The sequence below is a fragment of the Sus scrofa genome, chromosome 6 (assembly GCF_000003025.6).
Source record: "Sus scrofa isolate TJ Tabasco breed Duroc chromosome 6, Sscrofa11.1, whole genome shotgun sequence".
In the NCBI taxonomy this organism is placed as follows: Eukaryota; Metazoa; Chordata; class Mammalia; order Artiodactyla; family Suidae; genus Sus; species Sus scrofa.
This window is the reverse complement of record NC_010448.4, coordinates 64,948,364-64,975,704: the sequence shown is the minus strand read 5'-3', so window position 1 is coordinate 64,975,704 and position 27,341 is coordinate 64,948,364. Positions and strand designations below refer to the sequence as shown.

Sequence of the window (27,341 nt, the reverse complement as noted above, 5' to 3'; positions counted from 1 at the left end):
CTGCAATCCTCAGTAACTTCTCTTGGCAATTATTCCCTGGCGTGTCTAAGATAATGACGGCAAATTTAAAACGGAGAATAGAAACTGCCCCTTACTTCTGCAATGAACTGTTATTAAGATCCCAGTTTTGCATTATTTTGTCTGAACAAATACACAGTGGTTGAATAACTGTTTAAAAAGATCAAAACTCCAGCTGTGCTTCAAAATCTGACCCAAACTGCACCCCACCCTCCAGCAAAACCCGGCGGAGCCTCTGAACCTCCAGGGCGGTGTGGCAGGGACTGTTCAGACGAGAAGGTCGCACTTTCATCCGGCGCTGGGGAGCGCACCCAGCCAGCGCATGCCCGCTGCCCGTTGAAGGAGCCCGCTGTGGCTGCGGGGTGGGCCGGTTTGTCCATGAGCTCGGGCTGCGGCCCCCGACCGCGCGGTGGCTTCTCGAGGGTCCCCGTTAGAGGGCAATGTGGACCCGCCCGCAGCATCCTCCCCGGCCGAGCGCCGCGAGGGCCCAGGACGCACGAGGCGGGCGGGCGGCGCGCTCTGACCTGGCGTCCTGGGCTCCTTGGGCGACACTCAACGCGACCGCATCCTCCCGCCGCCCGGCTGTTGGGTCCCGCTGCCGCCTGGCTGCGGGGGGCCGGCGCGGCCCGCCTCCCTCCCCGCCATCCCCATCCCCACCTCCGGGGGCCACGGGGCTTCCGATGGATCCCGCGCTCTTACAGAAGGCCACGGGGTCTCCGGGGATCCCCCACCCCCCTTCTAGGGTCGCCTGACTCCTTCCCTTCCCTCCCCCAGCCCCCTCCGAGCCCCCCGAGCCCCCCCCGCCCGCGGGGGAGAGGCTGCCGGGTCCCGCCCCCCACGTCCCTGCCAGCTCGCAGGGGGCCCGACCTCTGGACCTCTCCGCAGGCTCCAACCCGCTCGGAGACCTGCCGGCTCATCTCTCCGACGACCCCTGGGAGGCCGCCTGGCCTCCGGGGGAACCGACCCTCCCCAGCCGCCGCCGCCGCCGGAGGGTTAGCGTGCAGGTCGCCGGCAGGTTTGTGCGCAGCGGGCGCCCCCTCTCTGGCCGGGACCCTCAGGACGGGAGCGCAGGACACGGAGCCGGCGGAGCGGCCGCGGCCCCCTGGACTTTGAGCGGCAGACGGAATTAATCGCTATTAGTGCTAATTGCAGGGCCGGGGCGGGGCCAGGGGCCGGTGGGTGTCCCGCACCTGCTCCCACCTGGAGGAGGGGGCGAGGCGGTCACCAGGAGAGAGGACGACGACGACGACGACGCAGACGTTGCTGAAACGCAGCCGGTCGGCCTCTGCCGCCTTTGCCTAGGACTCAGGGTCCCCCACGGGGTATCTGGTCCACACAAAAGCCCCGGGGTTTACCACCGCTTCCCAGTGGCACTGAGGCCTTATCAGCAAGAGGCGCAGAGAGAGTCGTGGTTCCTGGTCTGCAGGGTCAAGCAACTTCCCGGGACAAAGGCCGGGCTTAGGTGGGACAGGCCTGGGCGGTCTTCTGGCTTCTAGGCCATGACAAATTGCGCACTGAACGGAGCCAGGCCCCTTGTGTTGGCGGCCTGCAGTAAGCTATTAGTGCAGCAAGAATTCCTCCAGTTGGTGCATAATCTGCCTCCAGCCTCGGGGGCCAGGTGTGCATCTCGGAAGGGCTGAGCCCCGAGGATTTTCACAAGAGGGAAAAGGCAGCCTCAGGGCCGAAGGCACCCGGCCTTGGGGGCCCTCTGGTTCCCAGGCTCAGAGCGGGAGTTTGGAAAGAAGCGCTTTTGTTGACAGGCTCGGCGTCTGAGTACCAAATCCAGTTTCTAAATGGCGGCACCGCGACAGGACACCGTTGACACCGGTGGCCTTTGGATTGTGTGGTGAGGCGGAGCTGGGATTTTCTTTCCGGTTTCAGGATCTGAGACAGGAGGAACCCCAGCAGCCGCTGAGGTCACTAGCGCTCGTACCTGTGTGTGCAGACGGTTTTTAAAAACTACCAATGCCACACAGACCTGACCCCAAGTCAAAGCCGCGGTTTAGCATTTCCACCTGTGTGTAACGGCCACAACTTTATTAAACGTGGGTGGTGACACCGAGCCGGGGCCTTGGGTTCCCACTGTACTGAGCACCCGGCCCAGTCTCTTCCCCTTGGGCCATCGGCCATCTCTGGACACAGAGACAGGTCCCGGTTCGCGAGCAGAGCTCCGGGACCGCTAAGTGGCCACGTTCTCAACAAAAGACCGAGAAAGTGCCTGGGAAAGGCTCGCGCCCACCGTGGTCACGGAGACCCAGCCTCTTAAGAAAATCAACGCCATCTTCTTATCTCCCCCAACCATGGTCTTTAAGACAAATAGGCCAGATTTATAACGTCTGTCAGTTTGGGTGACTTTCTCCTTAAGTTTGTTTGTTTTTGTGTCTAATACCAAATCAACTCATCCGGACAGGTCCTATTTTCAAACATGAACACTTCAAGTTCCCCCATTTCATCCCTGCTTGATCTGAGAACTTAAAAATTTGAACAGGTGCAAAAGTCCAACCTTCGCTGGGTAGAAACAACGCGATGGCAGATGACCGGCCAGCAGCTTGAATCCAGGCTGCAGCCGTCTTCCCCCCCACCCCCGAGCACGCGGTTTTCTTAAAAACATGAGAGGAAAGAGACGGGGACAATGGCTTCCTTCTTTCAGACCTGTTTGAGATGCTTCAAAGGAGTATTTGTGAAAAATAGGTGAAACCTCTCTCATGGTGCTTATCTTCAAGCGTCAACATCTCTCCACCCTAGATTTCAGAATTTGCTTGTGCGTGAATTTGTGCAAGGGGCTTTGCACGACAGGGGGTGCACAGCAAGAGTCACTTGTTCTAAGAGCTCACTGCAGAGCACGTGGCCCAGGGGCCAGTCCGCCCTCTGAGAGAGGATGCTGATCCGAGGGTCCCCCGGGCATTTTTGGTCTCCTCCGGGCCCCCCCCCAAGCGGCAAGCTGGCCTTCACGCTGCCTCAGTGTTTTGGGACCTCTAGAAAAGTCACTGTGTCTCTTCACTCCTCACTGTCCCCAAACGTAGGCCCATCTCTCTCAGGGGAAGCGTGGACCCCGGCGTCCTGAGGCTGGCTGAGGGGTTGAGCCTTTGGAGTTTGGAAAGCAGCCCAGGCCCTGCTCCGGGATGGAGCAGGGAGGGTCCAGGCAGGTCTCCATCTTCCTTTGCCCTGCCTTCACCGAGGGCTCCTTCCCCTGGCCCTCTCTGGCTGCGGCTGTTTCCGGAGCAGGGGCAAGGGGACTGCTGCTCGGGGTTGGCTGCCCCCCTGCCCCCCGCAGCCTCCAGGCACAGGCAGGCCGTTCCTTTTGCTGGGTGGGAGGGGAGAAGGCATGTCATCAGGCTTGTCTCCTGTTCCCACGCGTGGCTGAAGCAGTGTGTGCTTCAGTCGTTCCGTTTTGCTGCTCTGCATTCTGTCATCTTCCCAGCAGCTCAACACGATAAAACGCTTGTATCCTTACCTCTTTCTATGTTGTACTGTTTTTACCTGGATGTTACATAAATATGTATTATTTATAAATTATTACATTATCTCTAAGTTATTGTATTTATAGAAATACACAGTATACTGTTTGGACCTGGATTTAACTATATGTGTATATTATTGGTCCATGAAATTGTCTTCATCATTCTGGAATGGCTTCTTCTAAGAACGTATTCCGTTTAATTAAGAGGGAGGAAATATAAATGCTGGTAGATGCCAGGACGGTCACGACACAGTTGAATTTGTACCTTATTCTTTGCCCAAAAGAGGGACAGTCTGCTCCAAAGAATGAAAATGCAACAGCTTTTTTCTGACTCAAAACAAACCTGCTCTGGTTTCAAAGCCTTTTGGAAATTGGTTAAGAAGTGCGCACACACACTGCCCGCGTCCTTCTCATTTTCACAGGGAAAATTGTATGTAATTGTCTGGAAGCTGCCGCTGAAACCGGCCCATCCATTGAGGCGCTTCCATTTCAGAAATCCTGGGGGATGAAAGCAGAGGGGCCGTCGGGCCACAGGGCAGAGCGTGGCTGGCAGTGGCCCCAGGGGCCTGCCATTTAAAATCCCGACCCTGGCAGGTGGCACGCCCTGACACGGGGTGCGGGGGTGCCGGGTGCGGGGGGCGGTGCACACCGGGCAGAGGAAACGAAAGCAAAAGAAAAGGCCTTGAGCCCGGCTGGGAACACCAGGTTCTCATTAGAAACAAGCGCGGGCGCTCGCCGAGCGTGACGTGGTTATCAGCCGGCTCGCGTGCTAATGAAATGTGCCTTTGTTTCACAGGCTCTGTGGGGGAGACCCTCCTTTGTCTGCCTTCACTCCGGGGAGACTGGCCCCCACGCTCAGGCCGAGCCCCTCGTTTGCCCACGGAATGTGCCGGCCGTGGTGCATTTCCCGGATGCTGCCCGGCCCCGGGCTGGGGGGCGCAGGGGGGCTTGCAGCCCCTCTTGAGGGCCGCTGGGGGTCCGAGGCCCCAGTCCTGCTCCCCAACATGCCTGTGACCCCAGCACCCCAGGGGACCATCCTCAGGCCCACTGGCCACCCGGCCTCCTGCTACCCACATCCTTGCCCTGTTGTGGCGACATGGGAACAGGGGAGCAGGCGGCCCTGCCCAGGTCTCTCCCTGCCTGTGCTGCTGCTGCTGCTGCTGCTCGTGGGCATTTTATTTCCAAGCTCTCGTTTTCTTTCTTAACATCAAGACAGATCCAGAAACAGAGCCTGTCTGTGTCTCTTGAAACCTCTCACACCAACCTATTCGCTCATAACTGTGGGAGAAAGAACCACCCAGGTGTGACCAGAGCGTCTCCGGGTTTCTGCAAAGTCAAGTAGGAGTTGGAGGCTGCTGGGGGAGGGGAGAGCCGCGAAGTCGCAGGGAGGAAGGGGGGTCTGGCCTCCCAAGGAGGACTAAGGCTCCGGGGCCCTGCCTTCCCTGCGTGCAGGAGGAAATGCATGGCCCTGCTGGTCCTTGCTGCCCCAGGGTCCCCACCCACAGCCACACACAGGAGGGCAGAGACTGGTGCCCAAGGAGCCAGGTGGAGGAGCTGCCCACCGCTCAGAGCCCCGGGGCTCCAGGAGGGGCACAGATGAGCGCCTGGAGGGGCCGTGAACAGTGCCCTGTGGTCCCATGGCTTGTGGCGGGGGGAGACAGCTGGGTTCCCGTGGCCCTGTCTGGGAGGGAGGGGTACCTGGACTCTGTGCCTGCACAGCCGCACACCTGCACACTGAGGGGGGGGCGCTCTGTGGAAACTTCGAGACATTTGGCAAGTTCTTTCCAGGCTCCCCTGCCAGAAACGCCACACAGGAGCACACATGCCCCCTTCGTCTGCACCGAGGTCCCGGGCTGTGCCAGATGCAGCTGGGTGTGGGGCACTTGGTCAGGGGCCCAAGTGGCTCCCAGGAGAATGAGGCCTGGCTGGACTGGGCTCTGGGAGGCTGCACAGCCCAGTGTCTGGGCTCCCTGAGTGCCCACCATGCAGCCAGAGGCCAGAACCCCACAGCCCATCTGGACACCCGCAAGGCCTGAGGAGCTGAAAGGACCAGATTCCCTGGCCTCAGCCCGCTGCCCTGTATGAGTCTCCCCGGAGGACACAGGACCATTGGGAGGCCAGGCCCCTGGCAGCCGGGCGAGAGCTGCCTCGTCTCCCTGGGGAGCCACTTCCTGCCCTCCCTGGCCCTCTGGAATCAGGGGTCAGGTCAGTGCTTTTCTGATTGAAGTGATTTGGCTACCAAATCCTGTCTGGAAAACCCAGAACTGTTTCATAGATCTCAGATCCTGGGTTCAGTCTCCTTCCTTCCACGTCTGTGCTGGGTTGCGGGCGGGTGTGTGTGTGTGTGTGTGTGTGTGTGTGTGTGTGTGTGTGTGAGGTACCCTGAGTGCCAGGAAATCCAGGTAGAAACTCTTGGGATTATGGAAATCTGAGAAACCCCATTAATATCATGTAATGTCTCCTTCTCAAAGAGAAGCCTGTCTTCAAAAATCTTTGCTTTATTACTAATATTTCAGGGGCGTTTTTATTCCAGCTCCACACAGGCCCGGGCTGGTGGCTGTGCAGCAAGCTGAGCTCCCAGCGGTCAGGCCTGGGGGACAGAAAGGCCTTCCACTGAGGCCGTGTACCCTTCCTGACAGGAAGCCCAAGCCAGGTTTTGAGAGGGACTGTCTAAAAAATAGTTCAAAAGCTACTATCTCCCTTTCAAAAAGGTCTTCCTATAATTCGCTTCACGCAAACCCACACACACTGAGGGTCTGTGTGTTTCTCAGGGCAGTTTCGCTATTATCAGTATTAGAATGTAAAATTGTACTAATTTCTCAAAGGAAAATCCCACAACGGCCCATTTTGCTTTGAGATCTGCGCCTCTTGGCTCCTGCCTTTCTGGGCGTTTGGAGGTCACTGCCACGCAGTGAAGTTTGGACATCAGTGGAATCTCGGTTGCCTGGTAACAGCGGAATCACCCCCCCCCTCAACGTGGTCCAGGGAGGCAGAGCGCGGGTTCCTCTGGCTGAGGATGGAGGGTTTGAAACGCCCCAGAGGGAGGAATCTCGCTGCCTCAGGACATTCCATTGTTGCTTTTGCTCAAACGAGAAGCCTGGTCCTTAGTGTGAGAGCTAAAATGGGGGCAAGGAATCTCCTATTTTTAGGGTCCTAGCAGAAAAATATCCAGCAGGTGAGGATGAAATGTTGAAATCCCATTGGGTTTAAGCAATAGAACCAGGTATGTTTCTGCCTCTAAGATGGAGAAGCACGGGCGATAAAACGGGGTTAAATGAAAGGCACCCCCTGAGTTCAGGACTATTATTCTGCCCCAGCGAAAACCCTCCTGTCCACTGGTCCCGAAGAGACGCAGGGCTTGCTGCAAAGCAATTAATTCTACTCAGACCCCGTGTGGGGCTGAAATAAAAGTGCACCTGAAATATTAACAATAAAGCAAAGACTTTGAAGACGAGTTTCTCGGAGAAGCTGAGAGTCTGCTTGCTTTTTCAAAAGCTCTTGCCACAGAAAGATGCCTGCTTCACTGCTTACGTTTGGCTTAAACATCCGAACAAACATTGACGTTTTTAAGTAAAAAATCTAGAGCCTACTTTTTTTTTTTTTTTTTAAACTCTGCATCTCACAAAAGTGTGGTCCTGGTCCTGGACTCCCGGTGTTTTATCCACTGCCGCTCGGCTTCCAGACACACAACCAAGAACACAGGCTCTCTGCAAAGAAGGGGCCTCAGAAGGACCATCTTTCCACGTGCTTTAAACCGAGTTCTGCTGTGCTCGCATTTCATGTCCATCCACGAGGAAAAGCGTGGGGTGGGGGTGGGGTGTTTATTTTAAGTACCATTAGACTATTCATCGTCTCGTTTTAGGACTCTGCTTTTGCTTTATTTCTGCAATATATTTTCCAATCTGAAATGCCCTTATTTTCCAAACGTGGGGTTCTCAGCGAAAAGCTGGAGATGCCTCGGCCGCAGAGGGGACCTCGAGTTCCCCAGACGGTGGCCAGCGGGGGAGGGCCGCCTGGTCCGGGCTGAGCCTGGCGGCTCCGGCGGGTCCCAGGGCCTCGTGGCCGTGTGCGCTTGGCACTTCCGAACGCAAAACTCTTCCCCTCAAGAGCCTCAAACTGCTTTTCAGGGTTGGCACAGGCGAGCTGTACCCTTTGTTCTGTGGTCTCCACACACTTTTTTTTTTAAGTGATGGCCTCTTTGTGCACATGAAAATCTCATGAGTAACCCCAAGGTAGAGGTGAAAGCCAACTTCCCGGATGGGAGGGCCGGCCCGGCGTCCTGGGGAGTCCGTGCTCTGGGGACACGGCGACAGCAGGGCCCGGGGGGCCTCTGAGCAGGCTCTCGGGGGCCATGTGCAAACTTGTACTCCAAGACAACCTTGAGGCGCTCCCGGCCCTGGGGACATGCTGCCTTCTGGGGGAAGGAAGCCCCATGAGGCATCTTCTGTCTTGATCGGCTTCAGACAGTGGATGCCTGTGGCCCTGGGCCGGCAAAGGACATGGAGGAGTGAGTGAGGGTCCAGAGTGCAGGGGGGGTCTTCAGTCTTCTAGGGCCTGGCAGCAGAAGCCAAGATGTCCCTGGGCCCTGGTGGGGCCTGGGCTGGAGTCAGGCCCTCACAGCTCAGGAACAGCAGCAGTGGGCTCCCAGCAGGGATGGGATTTTGTTCCCAAACAGGCTGGTCTCCTCTGCAGGCTGCTGGGCTGCCGCAGCGATTCTTGGGGGTCTGGGCAGCTGGGGCCTCGCCTCAGGGGGTCCGGTTCTCCAGTTCTCCCACGGGGTGGCATGTGTCGAAACGATGGGCCCTTCGGCCTCAGACCCTGCCGGCTCGGTCTGCCTTTCTTCCCGTAAACCATTATCTTTCAGATCTCAAGCCCCGTCAGCCCTGGACGAGGCCGCCAAGCCAAGGCTCTGATGGTGCATTCATGGGGTGTCACCAAGTTCCCGGAAACTCAGCTCTGGCCAAGTGTCACACAGCCCCCCCTGCTGCAGGACGGGCTTGGAAGAGGCGCGGCTAACCCTTCACCTTGGTGCCCCCACTCCCATCCATCTTGGTGCCAACGCCCCAAAGACAGGTGCCGCGTGCGAGGACCTACCTGCTCGTTGATCTGACACATGGTGAGGTTCTGGTCGTCACAGGAGCATGCCACGCGGATGTACTTGAGCCAGCTTCCCGCCCCGGCCTGATTAGCATCCACGCAGAACTTCCCACTGCCCAGGTCTTCGGAGATCTGCCCGATGAGAAAGAAACCCGAGAAAGATCAGAGGCATCCTGGGTATGGGAGCTGCTGCGCTCTGCATTTGCCCAGTAGGGAGCCTGCTGTTCAGGCTCAGAGCAGGAGGGCAGTTCAGCTCAGACACCAGCGACCCTTGGGCATCGGTGAGGCCCACCCGGCCCGCCCATGCCCCGGAACTGCCCAGAGGGAGCCTGACGCCCTGTCTTTTCTCACCGAGCAGATCGCTGCCCTGGCCTGGCAATAGAAGTGCCACTGTGCGAGAAAGCAGAGGCCGCTAGTCCGAGAGCAGAGCCTTCTGCTGAGAGCCCTGGGTGTGGGCTGGAGATGAGCGGTCTTGAAGGTGAAGGTGTGGCTGGGGTGTGGCTGCACTTGCATCTGGCTCTGCATGTGCCTGTGCGCACGCGTGTGTGTGCACGCCTGCGTGTGCATGTGTGCAAGCCTGTATGTGCATGCTCACCGCAGCCTGCACACTGCCTTGCGAGAAGGAAAATCGTCTGCTTTTCTTAAAAGTGGAAGTTTCCATCTGACAGCAGCGCACACGGACGCCCAGCCTCTCAGCCCTCAGAGGCCACGCGGGCTGCACTGGCACTGGGGACCTGGCTGTGGTGGTGTTTTCTGAACGCGCTTCTGACAGGCAGAGGCTGGGAGCTTCTTGGCATGTGCCCTGCCGAGCGGGTCGTTTACCAGAAGACCTGACTGCCGGCCCCTGCCGACAGCAGGGGGCGGGAGGCGGGGGGTACCCCAAAGCCGCCGGCTCTGAGGTGGAAGCTGCACGCAGGGTCCCTCCCACCTGTTCTCCCAGCGCCTCTGCTCAGGGTCCTGAATCCAGAGCCCTGGAGGCCACAGCACCTCGGTCAGCTTCCTGGGCAGCCGCCAGGTGGCTGGGAGGGAGAGAAGGGCTGAGGCCACCGCCACACCTAGGGCTGGGAGTAGGTGACCTGGTGGTCAGGGGTGTCCAGATGGGCAGGAGAATCTGGGTGGGCAGGGGTGTCCAGGTGGGCAGGTATGTCTAGTTGAGCAGGGGTGTCTAGATGGTCAGGATTATCCAGTGGGCAGTGCATCCAGGTGGGCAGGTATATCCAGGTGGGCAGGTATGTTTGGTGGGCAGGTGTGTCCAGGTGGGCAGGGATGATGGGAGCAGGGTGTCAGAAGGACCAGTGACATCAGCACAGACAGGAGGCTGGCTTCAGGCCCCGTGGCCTCCACCCCGGGTAAGGACCCCGGAAGGGAGGGTCCCCGAACCTCCGTAACCCCGAACGCCCATGAACACTTTCTAAATGGCCAAGGGCCCACCCGGCCTGTGAGTCAGCGAGGTTTCGGGAGGCGGCTGCCTTGCCGTAAGGGGCACACCTCTGCCCCCCGCAACCCCGGAGCCCACGGCAGCCCCTCCTGTGGGAGCAGCTGCTGCAGAGCTGGCCTGGAAGGGGCTGTGAGCCGAGGCCTCGGTTCTGAGGACCCTCGATTTTGGGGACTTAAGCCAAAGAGCCCTAATTCCGAAAGACAGGAGAGCGGCCAGAGGGCCGGGATACTGTGGCCGCAGGGAAGCTGCCCGCCCAAGCCTCCCAGTCCTCGGCTGCCTGGGGCTGCTGGGGGGTGAAGGGGGCACGGCTGCTCTCGCTGCAGCAGGAGGCCTCCGGCTGGGGGTGCGCAGGCCACACGGGAGAGGCCCCTCCCCAGGCACTAACGCCTCTCACTTGCCCCTCCTCTCACCTCCCACCCCAACTGCAGGAAACCCACAAAAAAGACCCACCAAGCAAAGCTGTGGTTAGTGGCACCTCCACTCAAGGAGGCCTCTCCGGCACAGGGAGGAAGAGGGGCCGGCTGGCCGAGACCCAGGGATCCCCCACCCAGGGCCCCTGTGTCCCCCACCCAGCATCTCCGCAGGTGGGGGTGGCTGTCTCTCTGTCTCTGTCTGTTTGCCTGTGTCTCTTGGGACCACCCTGCCCGGGCCCAAGGAGACACTCAATGATGCTGTGAGCGCGTGGGCTCTCCTGCGTCTCTGTCGCCCAGAGAGGGTGCAAGACTTCTAGGTTCTTGGAGGCCTCGGGGCTGGGGGGTGGATGGCAAGAAAAGCCAGGATGCGGGGATGGCCTGTTGCCTCAGCTGGACTCTGTGTCCCCGCAGGATGGCTGGAAGGTTCCAGGCTCATCCCGGCTACCCGTGCCCACACCTGAGCCTGGCCTAAATGCGTGAGCAGCTCTATACCTGCACATGGCCGCCCAGAGAGCTGGGCCGCTCACCCACCCCACAGCATCACTGGGAAGAACTGGCCTGGACAGACCCTCCCCCTAAACATCCCTCTCAGAACAGACCCCTCCCCCACGGGACGGCCCTGCAGGTGCCTGGACACGGCCCATGTTCTCCACCTCCCCTGTGCCATGGCTCCAGCGCCAGGTCCCTCTAACGCGTCTGGACGTGGACATGGCTGGTGGCTCCCCTGCACAGACACTATCCTGGGGCCTCCAGTCTGTCCCTGTCCCTCTCGGGGCACAGGGCCCAGGGCTCAGAGGCAACAAGCCCCTCAAGGCCCCCTGCCAGGTGAGAGCGTGCCCTACTCTGTGGCCCGCAGCCGGTCCTGGGAAACGTGCCCTCCTCTACTCAGGGGACCCGGTACCCCCGTCCCTGACCCTCCGGACCTTCACAGGGTGGCTGGTACTTCTTGGTGGCCCCTAAAGGTCGGGGGACCCCTGGCGGGCTTTCTGGGGTGACTGCTTCCTTCCAAGGAGACTAAAACTCGACCTCTGAGAGGTTTCAAGGAGCTGCTGACCCCTCCTCCAGGGGAGGCACAAGAAATCCTGCTGAACCTGCCAGGAAGGGCCAGGTTGGGGGGCGGGGCCCCACCTGATGCCAGGACCATGTCACTCTGAGGGGACTCCAGCCCCGTGGGGCACACCTGGGCACACCTCAGTGTTGGAGTGGAAGGGACAGGAGGCTGGCCGTGCCTTGCCCAGGCGGGCAGGATGCTGAAGACCTGGCTTCTTGCCTGGGGCCTGGATGGGTGGTGCCGTCCCTGCCTCCAGCAGAGGAGAAGCGGGTGGCCTTTGCCTCCCTCTGCCACACCCCCCCCCCGTCTCTGCTCTTCTCCCAGAATGTCATCATGGTGGCCAAGCTGGGCTTCTGCGCAGCCCACGCCATGAGCTGCGTGGGCTCAGGCCTCTTCTGTGCCAGCACCACCCCCTGCTCACCACCCGGATCTCCCAGGCGGGTTCGTTATCGTCCATGTCATGGGACAGGACATGGAGACCCCGGGAGCAGGGCCGCCCCAGCCCAGCTGGGACAGGGCAAGGACCAGCACGAGGGTCTCTGTGTCTGCTTTCTGCGATCCAGAGGGCAGGCCTGGGCAGCCATGGGGCCCCCTCCCGCCTCTTTTATTTTTTCGTTTTCTTTGGGTTTTGCTATTTAGGGCCACACTTGTGGCACATGGAAGTTCCCAGGCTAGGGGTCGGAATTGGAGCTACAGCTGCCAGCCCATACCACAGCCACAGCCATGCAGGATCCAAGCTGCATCTGTAAACCATGCTGCAGCTTGCAGCAATGCTGGATCCTCGACTCTCGGAGCGAGGCCAGGGATCGAACCTGCCCCTTCATGGATACCAGCCAGGTCCATTTCTGCTGTGTCACAACGGGAGATCCGCTCCCGCCTCTTTTGGAATGAGACGTTACAGGGCCCATAAGGTCAGGTCAAGGTCATTCTCTGTCCGGCTTGGCGGGGCCCGCGGCCCGGCTCGGCCTGTGCTCAGAGCCTCAGCCGAGAGGCCAATGCCGCTGGAAAGGACGGAGGAGGAAAGGGTGAGTGAGGAGCCCCCGCCCAGGGCTTGACGGACGGACGGAAGGAAGCAGGGGGTCCAGCCCGCCTCCTCGCCTCCTCCATCTCCGAGGGCAACGTCCACCGGCTGTGGCCTTGGCCGCAGGGCTGGGGCTCTGCAGATCCGAAGTCTGGCCCCCCTTACCTGAGGGCTTTCTAAAGCCTGGCTCTGGGCTGTTTGGGGCTGAACCTCGGGGACCAGGCTCCAAAGGAAACTGCCTTCCTGTCCTCTCCCCACTTGGCCTTCCAGGCCCCCCAGCCCTCGCGCCCACCCCGCCGGTCTCCCAGCTCATGAAGCGATGAAGCGCCCCCACCAGCAATGCTGCATTATAAACCAAAGGGCTAGAAAAGCGCTCTTAACCCTGATGATTTTTTTTTTTTTTTTTTTTTTTTTGCACATCAGTTGAGGTTTCCTGCACTTCTACCTCATGGGCTCTCTGCCGGGCTGGTTCTTCACATTTCACGGGCCCTGCCAGCCCCAGGCCTGTCTGGGGTGTGCGAGCTGGTGGGAATGCCACCGCGTCTGGGGTCGGCTGGCTAATGGGTTCGGACCACGAGCGCGCAGGAAGAAGCGGCCGGGGAGTCTGCCTCCACCCCCAGCCCTGCGTCCCGCTGCGGCCACTCGGCTCGGCAGAAGCCTGGGCACGGCGTCTGCCCCTGGGACAGGTCTCCTCCTTCTCACCCTGACCCCTTCTTTGAGTTCCCAAGAGCTGACTCAGAGCCATGCGCCCAGCCACCAACTGTGTGGGGCTGTCCTATCCACAGGCACCCGGCGTGTACAGACACACACACACACACACACAAACACGCACAAGCACACGCACGCACACTGTGGTTCCGATGCATGGCATCCACGAGGGGCTCAAGCCGAAAGTCCATTCTGGGGATGGAAGGAGGTGGGGGAGGGCGTTCTGGAAACACCTCTGCCGGGTGTGGACGCGGAGCCTGAACGAGCTCGAACATCCTCCGTCCTGACCCTCATTATGGGCTCAGTGGTGATAAGACTGAACACGATGGCGGGGTGCAGCCCGCTGCGGGGGGGCAGATCCGAGGCCCAGCAGGCACGTCACCGGCTAGGGCCGGGAGGAAGGCGGGGGAGGGAGGAGGCGGCAGCTTCTAGAAGCTCCTCCTCCAAGACGGAGGCCAGCCTGTCTCCTAAGCTCACAGAGGGGGTGGGTGGTGGCTGGGAAGAGCCGCTGTCCATGGGCTTCCGCCCAGAAAGAGCCCAGAGACCATGGCCACCGCCCACAGTTCCGGGCCAGGGGTGCATGGGCTGTGGTGGGATCAAGGCCAGGTCTCCATCTCAGAGACCAAACGCACGGCCGGGATGGAGCGTCTGCGGCGGGTGGGGAGGCTGATGCTTGGCAAGGCCCCTGCCCTGAGCCCAGGCCCCTGTGTTTGGGGCCAAAGATGCCTTCAAAGATCAGACCAGAACTCACCCAAATGCTGTGTAACCCCCGGGTTCGCAGACCCGCTCCCCCCAAATCCTCACCCCAGGTGCCATGGCGCTTGCTGGGGCTCACAGACCCCCTCCCACCAAACACCCGATTCTTATTTCTTGGCCTTTTTTCCTCTTTCCTCCCCAGGCTGGGGCTGCACGCGTCTGTGCACTTTGCAGAAACCCGGAGGGTGAGATGCGGTGGGCGCAGAGTTTCAATCTGACGCGGCGCTTGGCCCGGGCGCAGCGGGACTTACACGCCTGACTCGCCACCGGCACACAGGGTGCAAGAGGAGGGCTGCCGCCAGCGTGGGGCTGTGCGGGATGTGCCCAGGGTCCCCAGCCCTTGGAGTGGCCCGAGCCGCTGGGCTGTGGGCTTGAGTGGTGTGGGGGCTCTGCTTCCTCCGAGCGGGTGTCCTGGCCCTCATGGCAAGTTGGCAGGTTGTGTGTCACCAGCCACACATCAGAAATAGGTGTTTGAAACTAGTGCGCTAAGGTCTGTGGGGAAATGAAGGGCTGAGAGAGACTGGCTCAGACCCAGAAGCCCCTCAGGAAGACGGGCAGTGGGGGCGGTTGAGTCCTCAGGACCGGGAGCCAGGCCGTCCCCACGGGCAGCCTGTGGCTGGGCAAGGGGCCTCGCAAAGGGATGAGCACCCCGTCCCTCAGGGGGTTCAAGGAGGCCTCGGTGGCCAGTTGCCCCGGGTGCTCCAAGGGAGGCTGGACTCCGACCACAGGCGCCCTTCCAGCCTCGATGTTTCGGATGCTGAATCTGACAACACGGGGGTCGTCTGGGCTCCTGTCTCAGTTTCCCCTTTGGAACCAGAAAGCCTCTTTCCTGCTTTCCAGCTCCGTGGGGACCCGCGGTTCCGGGCAGGGATGGTGTGTGGTACGGAATGCCTGGTTTGGCCACGGCAGCTCCTTGGAGACTTCCGGAGGGGAGCCCTGCCTGCTCAAGGGTGCGTGGGCTGCGGGGAGCTGTTTGTGGCCCCTGTCTGTGGGCGTCTGCTGCCTCCTGGCTGCTTGCTGTTCACCTGCTCTTCTGACCTGTGCCAGGTCGGGGGCTGGGCCCAGTGCAGGTTCAGGACGTGCTGGTCAGAGCAAGGTCCCTTTCTGGGTCGGGGGTCTTCCAGGTGGGTAAGAAATACAGATTCCCGGCTGGCTGGGAATCTCCAGTGGGCTGCCTGGGGCCCTGAGGGACCAGCCAGGCCTGGCAGCAGGCAGGAGGGGCTCATCCTGTGGGTCTCCCTTCAAGCATCCCTCTGTCCTCCTGTTGGGGGGGCTCTCACCATTGTCTGGACGTCCTTTGGGTGTCCCCAAAGAGAGAGCCTCCAGTCACTGCAGAGAGTCCTGGCCTGGCCTCAGCCCGCAGCAGCAGGGGCCCTCCTCATAGGCGCAGGCCAGCTGCTGAGCCAGGGCTGATGGCAGGCGTGCCGGGCCCCTCCCCCAGGAGGGTGGCTGGCTGCTCTGGCCCCTCCCAGGTGGCAAGGTCCCTGGAGGTGTCATCATCAGCGTCATCACGGATGGCAGACTTTGGCACTTTTGGGGGCACATTCCACGGGCACTGAGATGGGACTGCAGCCACTGTGTGGACAACCTGGTCAAAGCCAGGATTCCAGGCTGATTCTGAACCTGCCCCCAAACAACGGCGGATCCAGCCCTTAGTCCCGACTACCAGCCCCTGGTCCCAACCCCCGGCCCCCTTTCTCTCGACTTTTAGGAGACAGCTAGTGTCCTACAGGCAGCTCCTTGCCAGAAGATTTCTGCAGAGATTTCTGACCTCGAATAATCCAGGTGTAAAATCTGGTTGTAAACACCCTGCCCTGCTCTGTCCTCCCACCCCAGCGCCAAATTCAGGGACCCACGCACGTCTGTGGGGGCCACCTGCCCCCATCCCACGGGAGCTCCCTGCAAAGGCCAGCAGGCAGTCCCAGCCTTGCCCTGTGCAGCTTTATGGAGATTCTGCTCTGCCTGGGGTGAAAACACTCACATGGGGTCCAGCCGACAGCTACTGGCCCTGGGGGCCAACCAGAAAGCTGGATGCCTGGGGCAGGGCAGAGTCATGAGACGCCATCCATGTGCCAACACCTGGGACGGATTGGACAGGTGAAGGCTCTCGGTGCAGAGAAGCCCCTCAGATCCTAGTCTGGTTTGTAAAGTCCCCCACCCCCAACCCCCCTTGCGAGCTCCACCCCCGCCCCCGTCCTGGCCCCCACTACAGGCTGCAGGCCTGCCCCGATCCCTGAGCTGTAGTGTGGTTAAATCGCTAACAACCCAAACAGCTTTTCAAACCCTGATTTGATTTGAAGTTGGGTCCAGAGCAGAAGTCTCTGAGCCTAAAGTCTGCACATGACCGCAGACTCAGCTGTGACATTCTGAAGTGACACACTGGTGTTTGTGTCTTGATCATAAAAAAGATTGGAAAAAAAAAAACCCCAAACACTCAAAACCAAAGGCTTGTGGCAGCGTCCTTGCCCGGGCAAGGCGGGAGCCTGGGGCCTGCCCACAGGAAGCGGTTCCTGCGCTGAGTCGAGGCGAGGCCCCCAGGAGGTGTCACATTCATAACCTTTTTCTGGCCACGCTGATGGTGACAAACTGCAGAGCTTGTGGACGGGGCAGCCCCCCCGACTCCCCCCAGCAGGTGCAGGAGGAATTCCCACAATGGCTAAGCTGCTGCAAATTGGGGGATGGGGGCTTCCAAAAATAGCCAGCAGGCTCCTTGAGGCCTTGGAGGCAGGGCCTGCCTGCACTTTCTCTTTGCTAGAAAAGAGCCCCACGTGTGGGAGCCAAACACCAGGCTGAAAGGCTCGCCAAGGATGCCCGGGGCCTCCTCACTCCACCTCTGTCCCTTGGCTGGGATTCTGTGCCCTCCAGCCCACGACCTCAGCCCAGGGCCTCCTCACCCTCAGACCCTCTGGGGCACCCCCGCCACCGAGGACAACAGTCAACAAAGGCTGCACCTGGGAGTGGTGTGCAGATGCGTCTCGCAGAGATGTGGCCATGCGGGGGTGTGCCATGTGCAGAGCGTGGCCCCTCGGAGCCTGCCGGGGGGTCTCTCCACCACACCCATGGTCCAGAGGAGGCAACCCTCTGGCCACCACCCTACAGACGGCCAACGCTGCCCTCACCACCAGTGGCTTCTGAGTCTCACTACCCAGGCACTAGATGCTCACCTCCCTGCGGGAGCCTCGGTTGGATCCGTATCTGTCGATGAGGAAACTGAGCACAGAGCAGTGAAGTGACCTGCAGAGCCCAAGGGGCAGGCCAGCTGGACACTGAGCACTGGCTGTCCATCTTGCCCCTTTCAATACCATGCATCCTGGTGGGTCCTGAGCTTCTCACCTCTGCTTTACCTGAAGTTGGTGGGAAGGAGCAACTGAGGCGTCCCTGGAGCTTGACCAAGGACAAGTGTTCATGTGGGGCACTAAACAACTCCAAAGAAGGAGGGATGGGTGGATGATGGATGGATGGATGGATGGATGGACAGAAGAGTGGATGGTTGGATGGACGGATGGGTGGATGGGTGGGTGGGTGGATGAATGGATAAGAGGATGATTGTATGGTAGGATGGATGAATGGATGGACAGGTGAATTAATGGCTGGCTTTCTCCAACTCCCAAGGTGAGATATAAGGAAAATTCCACCAGGATTTGTAGAGATGGCAGAACACAAGAATGTCTCTTCCAAGAGGACTGCCCCGATCCTACGCCTCGGGGTGGACGCCTCCGAGGGGCTCTTGGTCCTGCCCCATCACAGTGAGGACGATGGCAGACTTTCTCCTTCCCTGCTTGATGAGGGCTTTAAAGGTTTCACTGGCTGATTCCACAGCCAGGTGACAGTGGTGCTCAGCCAATGTTTGTGGGACAAAGAACGACCGGGCGCCTTAAGACCGTTGGGACCGTCCCTGTCATTCCACAGGCCTTCGCCCAAGAGTCTTTCCTTACAAGCTCCCTCGTCTTTCCTTCTCTTTCCTCCGCGGGTTCTGCTGAAGGACGCGTAAGCCCTCCTTTTCGCCCCTCTGCCTCTCTGGACATCAGAGCTGCACTTTTTCCTGGATCCTGTATCTGTCCCATGTACAGTGTTGCAGTGTAACTGTCCCCGAGGTCCATACGGCAACATCCTATTTCCAGGGCAGAGGCCAGGCTGGCTTGTCCATCTCAGCACCCTGTGGGATCGGCACACTGTGGGGCTCGTGGAAGCTCTGGCAGGGGCCAGGACGCGCCCAGCCAGGTTCTACCGAGTGCCTCCCCTGCCGCTGACTCAGCCTTTCCAGGTTCATCCTTTTCCCTTGTGCAGGGGACTTGGTCTGGAGAAGCTCCACGACTCATCGCCTTCGGTATCGGGCCTCATGATTTGAGAACAGCTCCTGCAAATAGCTCAAATCTCACTGGGCTGAGTCTAAGCAAATACCTTGCCAAACCCCAGAGCAAGCATTTCTTGCCTCTCTTTGATGGACAAAAATGGCCATAGGCAAGAGCTCCCGGTGTTTGGATGTCCTGCTAGAAGCCGGCTCCCGTTTCCTCCTCCGGCAGGCCTAGGTACCACACACGGGAGTGCTGGCTCAGGCGCGGGCTGTGGTTTTGGCTTTATAGAGACAGGCTTTATAGAGTTTGGGTTTTCCTCTTGAAAGTTTGTTGTAACGGCTTCACTTCCTAGGAGTCCTGTTTTTCCAGGGGGGCCCAGAGCTCGGCCATTGTCCAGCTGGTTGAGTTGGGGGTCCCCAGGGTCCTGTAACCCAACCAGCTCACCTTCTCTCTTGGGCTCCACCCTCCCAGCATCAGAGTCCAGGACTGCGAGGCTGGTTTCCTGGACCCCAGGTTCTCCTTCTGATTTCCCAGTCCTCAGGTGCTGTCACCCAGGCCAGAGGCCATCTAGGTGCTCAGAGACGGCCATTGAGCCCCACGCCAGGTCTACCCTTGGACACGAGTTCAGCCTAGGCTGTCGCCCTGGGAACCCAAAGCCGGCTTCTGTCCCAGGCCATGGGCAGGCTGGGTCAGACTGGCAAGTTTGGAAATAATTCAGAGACAGCGGTACGGCGACGCCGGTCCAGAATGACAAACGGAACCAATTAAATTCAAAAGTTCTCCCTCCCTCCCCCCGCCCCCTGTGTTCCAGCCGGTTCCGACAGGCAGTCACCTGTGGCCAAATCTATTAAAGGAATTAAGAGTATGCCCCCACAATGATATCACCTAGGTCCTTTTCGGATCCACACCAGCCAAGTGCAGACATCTATTCAAGCCCAGGAAATAGAATTGAAACGGTTTATGAAAAATCTAATCGCAAGCATTTAGATGACACAAATGGTTCTGAATGGCACCCACCAACCCCACAGCCTCTCCAGGGGCCGCACAATGCAGCCGATTACCCAGCATTTAAATGGCGGTGTTTAAGAGCCTCGGAACATTTTAATGGGGTGTTTCTGTGTGGATTCTGCGGTCACATTTTCCTCATTTGGAAAAAGGCAAAGGACGGAGGACGCATTGATTTTCCTCTCTTGCATGAGCTGCGTATGACTTATTCTGGCAGCTCGCTTTCTATTGATGTAGTTGGGACACGAATAAAGCCCGCTTGCCCGTCTGAAGCAGAGCCTCTTGGTGGCCGTGGTCCTGAGAGGGGACGCCCCCCCAGGTGGCCTCGGTCCTGAGTGGGGCCCCCTCCCAGGTGACCCGACCGGAGCTCTCTCAAGAGGAGGAGCTGCGTATGTGTTAGACGGCCCCTTCCCTCCTCGGGGTGGGGGCAGCGGGGGCGCTGTCCCTGGGAGGGGGGCGACAATTCCATTTCTTCTCTCTGCATCCCTGGCTCCGGCACAGCCGCTCAGAGCAGTGGTGGGTCGGGAAGGCTTTGCTCAGAAGTCTTTCCAGCCAGCGGTGGCCCCCAGCGCTTGGTCATCAGCCTCCGGGGCTCCCTCCAGATGGAGGTCCGGTCTTCGATGTGATGCAGAGCCGTCCCACCTGGCACCTCCCGGCTGGTGCTTTGTCCAGCCCCATCCGGCCAGGTTTGGGGCTGCTCTGGGCAGACAATTGGTCCTTAGCCATCCATGGAAGGTGTGGAATGTTCCCCAAACAGCACACAGCTCCTCTCCTCCGCTGGGGCCCGGGCTTTTTTTCTAGAAGGTTCTCTGCCTCTGTTAGGAGATTCAAATGTCCCTCAAACCTCCTCTCCTTCACCTCTCACGCTCTAAACATAGGCTACCATACTTTTTCAAAAGTTACCTTTGCTCCATCTTCTCTCCAAACAGTGACTTCTTTTCTTTCTTTTCACAGCCACACCTGCGGCATATGGACGTTCCCGGGCTAGGGGTCAAATCGGAGCTACAGTTGTGACCTACGCCACAGGCCCAGCACCACTGGATCCTTAACCCGCTGAGTGAGGTCAGGGATTGAACCCACATCCTCACAGAGACAACGTCGGTCCTTAACCTGCAGAGCCACAGCAGGAGCTCCCAGTGACAACCTTTGTCAAATCATCTTTTAAGTAAAATAATCTTGTTGGTTCTTTCCCAAGTGGCTTGTTTCAAAGACAAGGTTTTGTTTTGTTTTGTTTCTATTTAATATCCACTTTACTTTTTAAAAAAAAATTAATGAAAACTGAAACAGAATCGAAACATTGAAAATAAGTGCACTCCCTTCCCACGCCAGTAATTCTTTGTCACGTTGTTACGAAAAACAAATGCCTAACTAACGTAATTACCTTAAAACGCATCAGGACTTGGACTTTTGTCAATATTTTACATCTAAGCATACATCCTACGGTGGAGCGGAAATTCTCTCTGAAAACATCACCTGCATAAAATCTGAGGCATGCACTGGAGCCACGATCAATAGCTGACACGTAAAGTCAGAACATTGGGCATCTCGCTGGTACAATCCGAAGACGAGGTGTATTCGAAAATGAACCTCTGACTGAGTGGGTTCTGAGCTATAGGTTTAATTGTTGCAAAAGGGTGTGGTTTGGGGGCAGCCCCAGGCAGCTTGCCGGCGTGATGCCCTGTAGGGCTGGAGTGGAGTCAGATGTATTTCTTCCACATGGCGTTTGAGACTGAGGACTCGGCTCATGGCGTCAAGTCCTGCCTGGAGTCCAGGGTGACGCCCCCTGGCCACTGTCTCTGGAGGTGGTGGCACATGGAGATGTGGGCTTACGGTGACCGCTTGCTTTGTCGGGTCCACTCTCGCTGCATCCCCTCGACACATGGGCATGAACCCCTCCGCCCCTTCCCCCAGCAGTTCTGCAACCCACACCCACGACCCAGGTCCCTGCACCGCAGCCAGGGAGAAAATCCATTATCCCAGGGTTTTCTGCAGAGGCTAGTGGAGAGATTCCTGAATTCACACAGAACTCAGAGCCTAGGCTGTTTTCCTGACGGGTTCGCGTGCAGACTGTAATGAGGTTTCGCTTTGGGGGTGGGAGGGAGTAACAGCCCTGCTTTGCCAAGCCTGCCTCACCTAATGTCAGCTCATTCTCCTCCAGTGACCAAGTTGGACAGGCTCTGTTCCTTCCCATGTGTTTGGGTGGAAGGGGACCAAACTGGGTCTGATTTTCATCTTGTGGGGCTTCTGGAAAGCTGCGATTTCACGGGACCCTTAAGGATAACTTAGTCCCTTTAGGGGGCCGGTAAGTGGAGACACAGCCAGGAAGTGAGGGACCCGCAGGGCCACTCGTTTCCGGACTCATAGGTGCAGCTCTCAGGGAGGGGGTTGGCTGGCAGCCCCGTTGGGTCCCGGCGTGCCCCTCATAAGCCACTTGGCTGCTGTGCCTGGGGCTGGTGGTCAGCCGAAGGGCAGCTTCACCCACGTCCCCACCCTCCCGGCAGCAGCTTGCATTCCTCCCTCCCCTCTGCTGGCAGAGACCCACCCAAACCGTGCCCACGGTATGATCCACATGCCAGCCTCCTGCCGCTGGAGGAGAAGAAGCCGGCCCCTGCCCGTGACAGCTTGATCCCTAAGCGGCAGGGACCCCTCTGCGTGTTGGAGGGCAAACACAGGAGATGCCTGCTCCTTCTTAAGCTGGCTGACATCTCGAAGACAAAGCAGAGCGAAAGGAAAACCATGCGGGGGCTGCCCCCACGCCCACCACAGGCCACAACGTTCCCTTTGTGCCCAAGAGGTTGGGCTGGGCCAGACTCGGTGTCCGAAGACGCGGTTACAGCCTGATATTTGCAATAGGATAGAACCACACATTCTAATAAAAAATAAACTAAATAATAATAAACATTTGACCTGCAGTAAAGATCTTTCATGAGACGCCCTAATCACTTTTCTGCTCCGACCTCAGTTTTTTCTGGACCGGTGCCAGCGAGCCCGGGGTGGTGCGACAGCCTTTTTCTTGGAGGGAACAAAAGGTCTTTTTTAGTCCTAAGGGCTGTCAAGTTTATCCAAATATTCTCAGCTTACTACTAGCCCCTTTCTGAATTGATATTTCCAATAAAAGGACACTTTGTATCTTTAAGCCACACGCCCCCCCCCCCCCCCGCGCGAGGATGCGAGGGAGGGAAAGCCGCTGTGCAGCCCCGGCAGCCACTTCCTCGGAGACGGGCAGGAAAAAACGGCCCCCGTGTGATGGGGCAGGAGCAGGCGTGGACCCAGCGCAGGGGTCCAGGCTGGGCACCGACGGATGGAGAAGACAGGACCCAGAGATGCCCCCTGCCCTGCACCCCGAATGAAGACTTGGCCATGGCCCTGTGTTTCCCTGCATCGTTTCGGGTTTTGGCCAAGCGCATTGGGTCTGTGAATCGCTGCCGAGCACATTAAGTCATGCTGGTTCGGTGGTGAAGGGAGATCTGGCTCCAGCTGGTGGGGCTGTGCTGTCCGGGCCTGAATTCCCGGCAGTCGGCTCACCGGCCTCTTTGGAGCCCGTCCTTCACACGAGGCAAGGGCTGTTCTTAGCACCAGCTCCACCCATCAGCAAGACCCCCTTCCTCTAGCCCGCCTGGGAGTCTGGTCTTGCACGTGCGTGCCTATGTGTGGGGCACGCATGTGCATGGGAGCGTGTGCAGGCATGTGTTGTGTACAATGCTGGTGTATGTGTGCGTATGTGTGCGTGCATGTGCATGAGCGTGTGCATGCGTGCATGTGCGTGCACGTGTGCATGCATGCATGTGTGCAGTGCTTGTGCATGCACATGCATGAGAATGCGCGTGCACAACGCATGCACACACCCTTCAGCGTGGCCTCCGAAGTCCCACAAAGGCCATTTCCTTCCACCCCAGCCTCCTCCAAACGGCTCTGATTAGCGTTAATGATAATTCTCATTAATCACCTTTGGCCGCTGCAGATGGAAATGAGGCTGCTGCGAGGTGACAGGAGCCACTTAGGCGGTATTTATGACTTGTGAGTGCAGTGGCTGTGCCGGCCCTGACACCTCTTGGCCTGCGGCTGAGATCAGGGCTGACATCGGGGGCTGCCAGCTGCCCAGCACAGAGCCCCAGTGTTTCTTCTCTGTGCCCGACCTCAGTGACGCCACCGGCCCCAGGGCCCCTTCTCCTGCACAGGGTGGCTGCTCCCTTTCAGGTTGCCGGCGGAGGGAGGGGGCGTTCGGGGCATGGGCAGCCCGCCCCAACGCCAAGGAGGAGGAAGCAAGCGCACTTGTATCTGCCCGGAAGCCCCTCCTTTTCTCCCAGCAGAGCGGCACGCCCCCTTCCCCTCCCGGACCCCCCGAGGGTCAACCACTCCGGGGTGGACCCCTCGGTGGTGGCGCACAGTAGGCTCTTTGGGGATGTCTGTGGCCCCATGATGAGTGCGCAGGGGAGGACCGACGCTCCCTTCCCGGAACCTGCCCGGAGCCCCCTTCCCGCCCCACTGAGCAGCCATCCCAGGTCCTCAGGGCGGCGCGGAGCTCCGGGGCCCTTGCAACTCAAATGCTCCCAGAAGGACCCAGGTGGAACCCCGGTGCTGCGACGTGGGGTGGCTTCCAGGAGGCCCCTCCCAGCCTGCACGACCACACCCACCAGCAAGCCCCCTGCCGAGACGCACCCGGTTTACTCGGGGGGAGGGCTGCGTGCTCTTTTCTTCCCAGTCTCCACTGCAGCCCTGCCCTGAGGATGCTCTGCACGGGTCAGATGGCAGTGCGCGGGCGTGGGAAAAACGGCTGGCACCTGTGAAGGACCTTGGGCCGCACTAAAGCACTCCACTTCCTTAGGAAGCAATAAAAGTGTCTTTGTCGGGGCCGGGGAAGGGGGGGGTGGCCCACACGTCAGCTTCTGGACCATGATAATGAAACTATGCCCTAGCTCTGGTTTCTATAAGGCCCACCTGTCCTCCTGGGCAGCTGGGGGAGGGGAGGAAGCAATCGCCCGGGTAGCAAATAGCTATGTTGCCATCAGCCTGGTTTAATTTTGCCCTGGCACCAGGGGGCCGCGTGCAGGGGCACAGGGTCATTACTAGGCTGTTGCTGGGGTAAGGGGCGGGCCACAGTGGCCCCGGGCGGTAACGTCCTGGAGGAAGACATTTCTGTGAACGCCTAGGCTGAAATGGAAAAGAAGCCATTGCCAGGACCTCTCCAGAAGGTGCTGGATGGGTGGGTGTGGCTGACAGGTGAGGGGCCCTGACCCACCACGCTGACCCGCCGGGAGCTTCGAGGATGCCCCATTGGGTTCCTGGTACAAGGTCAAGCTGAGCTCTGTGGGGGCTGCAATGCAGGGCTATTTGGGGTTCACCTAAGGGGCAGGCAGGTGCCCCTGAAGAGCCACTGGACCCCGCTCCCTCCCCCGACCTCCCACCTGGAGGAGAAGCGTCTCAGGCACACAAGCGCCCACGCCACTTGGGAGAGAAGGTGGTGGGTTTGGGGCTGATGTGCTGGCTCTGTCCTTCCAGAAGCTCACCTGATGCTCGTAGAGGCGTAACCCCACGTAGCAGGCTGGGGGCGGGGCCTGGAGCCCTTCCTCTGGGGGGTTCTAGGTCCGCCCACAAAGGAGATGGAGGAACTGCTTGCATTCTGAAGGCCTCGGGTCGAGTCAGGGGGACGGCGCCCCGTCTGTCAGATGGGTCCCTGGTGGGGGCATCTGCTCTCAGCAGGGCGGTTTTACTGCGGGCGGGCGGGCACGGATGTGGGTTTTGTTTTCCTCCTCTCCTCCTCCTCCAAAGGATTTTGGGCCCTGAGCCCGCTTCCCAATCATCCCGCCAGGTGGCCATGGTCCTTCCTGCCCCGTGGGGGCTGGTTGGGAAGGTGGCCTTTGGGGGGGTCTCACGCTTCTGAAATCCAGCCTGGATGGCGCTCGCAGGAATGAAAACATTTGTGACCGACACTCAGGGCCCCAGAGAAATCGCCCTGCTCCCCAGGGGCAGAGTGGCCCCTGGAGAGGCCTGGGTGGGCTTTTGAGCCGCGCTGCTTCGGCCCTGCCAGATTCCTCAGCTCTGAGCGCTCCGGGGCCGTCGGCCCAGCGACGCCTTCCGCAGTGGGAGGGATTCCCCAGAAACGAAGCCTCCCCTCGGACATTTAATTAAGGATGACATGGCAGGTCTGCCTCACGCAGGTGGATAAATGAGTTGTCAATGGAAAAGAGTGGACAGATGGCAATTAACTGGACACCTGCCCATGGGGTGGGCAACCCGCTGACACAGACATTGTTAGCGCTCCCAGGGGCCGGTCTGCGGCACCTGCCGTTGGCGCCGGAGCCCGTGAAGCTCAGGGGTCCCTGTCCACTCCTGGGGGAGCAGTCGCCAGGGCCCCTCCCTGGGCCCTGAATGTGACGCTGCAAGTTGTGGGGTCTTCAAGGCCCCACGTCCCGGACAGTCCTGAAGGCGTATGCTCCTGGTCCTTCGAAAGATCCCCGTGTGTTTACATCTATCTATCTCTCCATCCATCCATCCGTCCATCCATCCATCCATACACCCATCCCCTCTCTTAAGTCCAGCTCTCAACACCCTCTGCAACCCAAGGTAAGGCTGTGTCATTAGCCTTGTTTCCATAAGTGGCCCCTAGGCTGGTCTTGGGACCTCCCGCCTCCCTGCCAGCACTCACCCCTCAACTCCAGGGTGCCCCCACCCAGCCTTCACGGCAGCATGTCCTCGAGTTCCCGCCACCTTCTCGCGGGATCTGTGTCTTGTGCACACCTGTGTGTCCTCAGTTCTCAGGGGCAGGACTCCCAGGGTGTCCTGTGCACAGGGTGGGCTGGCCCTGCGTCCCCACATCCCCACGGGTCACGGAGCCTTCAGACAAGATTAGGATCTGCACAACAAATGCCTGGAGGGGACGGAGGGCGAGGGTACCCCAGAGGCAGGATGAGGCCACTCCAGACCCTTGGGGCAAAGTCTGCCCAGGAGGCGGGACTTCCCACCATGTCCCGGACAGACACCCACTCTGGCCGTCGCATCCCTCGGGCCGGCCAACCCCTCCGGCTGCGTTCTCACCCCCAGAGCCCAGGACGCACAGCCCTGTCCCCGCCTTCGAAGAAGTCATGGTCTGGCAGATGTCACACCCAGGGGAACTTCAGGGCTGTCCCTGGTGAGGTCTGGACGCCCACAGAACGGCGTGCGGCTGCGCACAGACCTTGCTCAGACTTTTCTCCCTTCACCAAACAATGATTTTCTCGGGCCACACGCGACCTGGGAGATGCTGGCTGTGTGCTTGAAGCAGGGGCTCCCCAGCTGACGGGAACACTGGGAAGCTCTGGGTAACCTGTGTTGGCCCTGAACCGCGTGGCTTCGTGTGGCTTCATCATCCCCAGAGACGCTGTCACCCTCCTATTTCACCCCCCACTCCCTTTGGGCTCTGGGCACGGGTGAGGGGTGGGGGCTGGAGTGGGGCCATGGGGGGGGGGCCTGGCCTGTCCATCCCCCAGGGTCAGAGCTGAAATGTGGGACAGGAACACTCTCTTCAACTGTCCTCACTTTAAAACAGCCTTTCAAGCGGCTTGGTGGCACGCGGCTCCACAGACACTGCCGTCATTGTTAGGTCTGTGTCTTCACTCTGCTGCACAGAAGCTCCGTAGGAGGAGATGGAAGTGCCCAGGATCCCTGGTCGTGGTCCGTGCCCTCCTTCCCCTGCCAGGTCGGCACCCGCACATGTGGCACTGTTTTGGGGCTTTTCAGGGACATTCCACTTGGGAAAAACAGAGCAGCTTGATCCACAAGGGCCCCCGGGGGGGGGGCCTGACGTCACCAGCTGTCACCAGCTGTCACCCTGGGGCTGTCTCACTGCCCCGGCAGCCCCGCTCAGGTCTTTCTGCCTTGCTTCCCGCAGGACCCCACGAGGATGCCGTAGTCTAGGGTGGGACGCCGGCCTCCCTCTCCCCCCACAGGAGCCAACCCTCCCTTCCTGCCATCCCACACTCACGCTCAGGCCTGACCCGCCTCTGCCCGGCTGAGTTGCAGTCCAAGAGCCCAAGGACCAGGAGAGGGGGCTCCGTGACTGAGGTGACTGCCAGCTGTTCAGCCCTTCCCAGCCTCTGCTTC

At 59.6% G+C, this 27,341-nt stretch overlaps 1 protein-coding gene across 1 annotated transcript in view; it reads right to left on the bottom strand.

The window, feature by feature from the left end:
• Window positions 1-27,341, bottom strand: part of PRDM16 (PR/SET domain 16) — a 308,400-nt gene that overhangs the window by 36,876 nt on the left and 244,183 nt on the right. The window contains 1 exon segment of the mRNA XM_021095209.1: window positions 8,573-8,707. Coding sequence (XP_020950868.1) covers window positions 8,573-8,707 — 135 coding nt within the window.